At 67.2% G+C, this 4,519-nt stretch overlaps 1 protein-coding gene across 1 annotated transcript; it reads right to left on the bottom strand.

The window, feature by feature from the left end:
* Positions 1-1,987: 1,987 nt before the first annotated feature.
* MNEG_13248 (hypothetical protein) lies at positions 1,988-3,568 on the bottom strand (the record flags this gene model as incomplete). The annotated part of the gene is made up of 6 exons (XM_014038280.1): positions 1,988-2,080; positions 2,384-2,413; positions 2,602-2,661; positions 2,929-2,979; positions 3,191-3,244; positions 3,464-3,568. The coding sequence occupies 6 exons, from the start codon at positions 3,566-3,568 to the stop codon at positions 1,988-1,990; spliced, it is 393 nt and encodes a 130-aa protein (XP_013893734.1).
* Between the last annotated feature and the right edge of the window lie 951 nt (positions 3,569-4,519).

Genomic DNA, 4,519 nt, shown 5'->3' with positions numbered 1-4,519 from the left:
CGCTGTCGGGCCGCGCCGTGCAGAGGGACTCCCTGCAGACCGCGGAGGGCTGGAGCGGCTTCACCGCGGGCTGGCTGGTTGGCGGCCTGTCCGGCGTGGCCTGGGCCTACATCCTTACCCAGGTGACCAGGGGTGGCGGGCAGCTGCGGGCTCGTGCGCGCGCACACTGGGGGTCTGGGCGCACGAGGACCAGCAGCACAACCGGCCAGCCGCTCGCCGGGGAATGGGCGCGGCGATTCCTCTGCGTGCCGGTGCATCACCATGGGTGGTGGCCCTTGATTGGATGCTGTGACGTCGCACCCTCTTTTGTCCCGCCAACCGACAGCTGCCTCCCACCCCTCCCCCCCTCCCCCCAGGTTCTGCCCTACTACAGCTGATCTTCTCACTCTCTCTTTTTAGCGCGCGGGCCGGCGGCAGCCCCGTGTGACTCCTTGTAACATGTTGCTGCCCTCAATGGCCTATGGGCCCACCTAAAGCCAGCGCCAGGGGTCACTCGACTCACATCTCAGAGCAGCAGGGACCTCGCGGGGCCTCTCAATTTTGTGCACAGCGAAAAGGGGCCGGCTGGGCGTTCAGACTTGAGGGACTAGGGCTTCAAAATTCGAAACGAACAAGTTCAAGTTCAAAACTCAGATTGCAGCAGCCACACCAGCTTTACGTGGTCCCGCAGCTGACACGCGCCCGCCGCTCGCGTCAGCCTACGCCCACCGGCAGTGCCACCGGGTGCAGCTGCTTGCGTAAACGGCGACGCAGCATTCACCGGCTGGTCGAGGTGATCAAGCGCCCCGAGGCGCCCGCGCCCATGCCTGCGCCCCAGCCTCCACGATCGTGAAACCCTCCAGCAGCTCGTCCATGCCAGGCGCGCGGCTCTGTGCGAGCCGCAAGCGCAGGCCCCCGCTCCCCCACCTGTGCGGCTTTGCCTTCCGGCCCTCGTCGACAGCCGGAGAGTTCCGAGCACGCCTGCGGGCAACCAACGGAGCGACAGCTGCATACGTTGCTGCCGCGGACTGTTCTTGCGGCCACACCTGGAGCACTGTTGGCTGAGCCGCGAGCGAGCGTCGGCAATGGCCGGCGTCCCTGCCTGGCAACTCCTCAATTGGTTCCTGTCGTGCTTCCGATCCGCCCACAAACACCGGCGTGTCGCAGCACAGAGCCGCTTGACGCGTCCGTACCCGCTGCTGTGGCGGCGCGAAGGGGCGCGATGCGACGCAGCGTGTACTTCAACTCACGTAAGCAGGCGCCCTGGGTTGAAACCACTTCTTTCTTCTCCCTGACTAGTCCTGCAAAGTTGTTGCGACTTCTGGGCTGCCCAGGTTTGCCACTGAATGGAGTTGCCCTGTCCAATCACTGATTCACACGGTCCACAAGTCTGTACACACCTCCGGTCCAATGAAAGGGATCCAAAACTTCAGGCTTGCCAAGTTTCTTTCTGCGTACAGGTATTACAGAGCTACAAACGCACATGCGCGCCACGGCCCAGGGGCGTGCCATACGAGGTGCCCTGCCCAGCAGGCCTGATCACCAGCGCACAGGCTAGGCAACACACATGCCCCCCACACGCGGCGTGGGCCCTCCGGTGGCGAACAGTCGAGAGGAAGCCAAAAGTAGCTGCTTGGACCTCTCAAAGGTCAGCTGCTGCTGCTGCCGCCGCTGAGGCCGCTGTTGCTGCTGCTACTGCTGCTGCCAGGGCCGGCGCGGCAACCGCGCCTGCAAAGAAGAGACGCGTCAGCGACCGCTGCGCTCGCGGCGCGCCGGCCGTTTGCGCGCCCGGCCCGTCGCGGGCCGGCACGAAGGGTCAAAGCCAACCGAGATGATGGTAAGGGTGCGGCTGCGGCCCCAAACGCTGCATAGGTAAAAGGTTCACGTTGCCGCGGCACTCGGCCAGGCCGCGGCCGCGCTGCGGCCCCAGCGCACGCAGGGCCGTCGCGGCCCGCCGGCGGCGCCGCCCCTTGCCATCCAGCGGCCGCGTCCTGGTGTCACCGCGGCGTCACTCGTCCTCCTCATCGTCATCGTCGTCCTCCTCCTCCTCCTCCTCGTCGCCGGGGCCGCGCTTCCTTTTGAGGCCGGCCGCGGGCTCCTCCTGAAGGAATTTGTTGAAATTGGGGTTGGGGTTGAGGATTGGTCCTCAGGTGTGGACATGCTTGCTCCTGATGGTATCGAGATGCAGATAATCGACTCAGATGCGCAGAGTGGGATAAGCTTCCGAGGCATCGCTGATCAAGCCCGCGCGGCGGCCGGCCACCGGCCACCGGCCACCACCCCCGCTGCGCCGCGGCCGCGGCGCCGCGTCGCACGCCCCTTGCTGCCGGCCCGATCCGCCCCTGCGACCCGCTCCCCAGCTCTGACCCCCTGTCGCGCATGACCCCGCTCTGCCCACCCCCACCTCGTCCTCCTCATCATCATCCTCGTCCTCCTGTTGGGGCCGCCAGGGGGAAAGGGTGGCGCGCGGGCACGTGTTGGGGCAGGCGTTTTGACGATTGCCGCTCGACCAAGCATTCCAGGGCGCCGTCAAGCAAGCAAGCACGAGTCACTCCCCGCGTCCGCATCGGCCGGTTGTTGGGGCCGCGGCCCCGTGGGAAGCTGCCGGGAGGCCGCGCTCACGTCGTCCTCGGCCTCGTCCCCCTCGTAGTCCTCCTCGTCATCCACCGCGGGGGCGTCGCCCTGGGGTGATGCACGGAACGAGGGGGGGGGGTGAAGATGATTGAGGGGACGGTACTGGGTGCTGTACGCCAGAGAGGTTGGTGCGGGGACTGGAGGGCAAGCACAGCGCCCGCGCCGTGGGGCGGCGTGTCCTATCTGAGAGGGACGGGCGCGCAGCAGCGCGGCGCCGGCGACGGAGCTCGGGCGGCGCGCTACGCGGGATCGGGCTCGGCGCGGCTGCCGCCGCCGGCCAGGCGGTCGGCACCGCAGCTGCGTCCCAGGACCCACCGCTATGGCCTCGAGCCCCGGCTCCCCCTCCTCCTCGTAATCCTCGTCATCCTGCGATCGCCGTCCGAAGCGCGGGGCAGGCGGCAGGATCAGGCATCGGCCGCGGGGCGCTGCGTTCTGAAGCGGCGCGCTGCCGCAGGCGCAGCGGAGTCTGCCGCCGACCCTTGGGTCCAAGCGGGCGAGCCGTGGTGCCGCCCCAGGCGGCGAGAGGGGTGTCGCCGCGCCCCAACCCTTTGGCCACCGCAGCGCCCCTCCCCCTCACATCGTCATCATCGTCGTCCTCGCCGCCGCCGGCAGCGCCGCCGCCGTCGCCCCCCTGCACGCGGCGTCGTTGTTGGCGGGCGGGCGGGGGCGCTGAGGGCGGGCGCGGCGCGGCCCGTGCGCGGGCTCGTGTTGCGGGGAGTGCGGCTGCGGCGATCGGCGGAGTGGGGCCCGGCCCAGCCTGGCTCACTGGGAACGGGCCCAGGGGTGTCCAGGGGGGGCATCAGGCCCCCGACGCCGTTGTGGTGGCGGGCCCGCGCGGACCCCAGCCCACCTCCTCGCCCTCATCGTCCTCCTCGTCTCCAGCTTCTTCCTCCTCTGCCCTGTCCTCCCACGGCTTCTGCCGCTGCTGCTCATCCAGATCGTCGAGCTGAACCATCGTAAGTCGGCCCTTGAGCGGGGATTCAAGGCTTCTAAATGCACTAAAACGCCTTTTTCTGGGTCGCGGCAACCCCCCGAACTTGAAAAATCAGATCAGCCCGCGCTGGTTGTGGCACCCGCCCCCCCTGGTGTGACCGCGCCAGGTGCCCGACTGAGGGTATATACGACACCTCACACGTGAAGTCAACTCTACTTGAAACGACAAGCTGTATAAGACAGGCGCTAGGGGCACCCTGCCGACGGTGATGGTGCCGGGAGCACGAGCCGGCATGGCGCCAGCAACCCCTTCAAATGCGCGATCAGCTGCCCTCGTCAACAAAGTTGACCTTCTGCCTTGTGAATCAGGTCAGGTGCTCTGGCACCTGCAAGTTCAAGCCCTGGCAGGCTTCTCCCAGTAGCTGGGTGTGCGGCCCCGGTCTTGTTTGGTTGCTCCCACCCCAACATGCATGGGGGCATGCAGGCAAGGGGGGGAGCAGACGAGCAGACGGGTAGGCACATCAGCTGAGCACCAGAGGTGGTGCTCAGCAGCTGGCTGCGAGATGGGTGGCGCGCCGGGCACCAAGCCTTAGGTCAGATGCCGCACGGCCGTTGCCGCATCCCCCTTTGCTCGATCATGGATGGCCGGGCTGCCACCAAGCGTTGGAGGGCCAACGCTCGCTTTTGATCGACCGAGACAGTAATGCCTTGTGGTCTAGTGATGCAACGGTGGTTGCGCTGGTAGTGTTTTTGGTCGTTTCGCCAACCCCATGCCCACCCATCAACCTCAGCCCGAACAGCAAGCTGCGGTCATGTCCTTCCTGGGCATGCAAGAACAGCGAGTTGGCTCTGCCACTGACACACGCTCCCGGTGACCGGCGCCTCCAGGCTGCGTACTGCGCACAGTCATTGCACCGCGCAGAAGCAGCGGGCCATCAAACTTGCCGTGCTGCAGCCCCCAATGGCCGAGTCC

This window comes from Monoraphidium neglectum (genome assembly GCF_000611645.1).
Source record: "Monoraphidium neglectum strain SAG 48.87 unplaced genomic scaffold scaffold03714, whole genome shotgun sequence".
Lineage (NCBI taxonomy): Eukaryota > Viridiplantae > Chlorophyta > Chlorophyceae > Sphaeropleales > Selenastraceae > Monoraphidium > Monoraphidium neglectum.
This window is presented reverse-complemented; position numbering and strand designations above follow the sequence as displayed.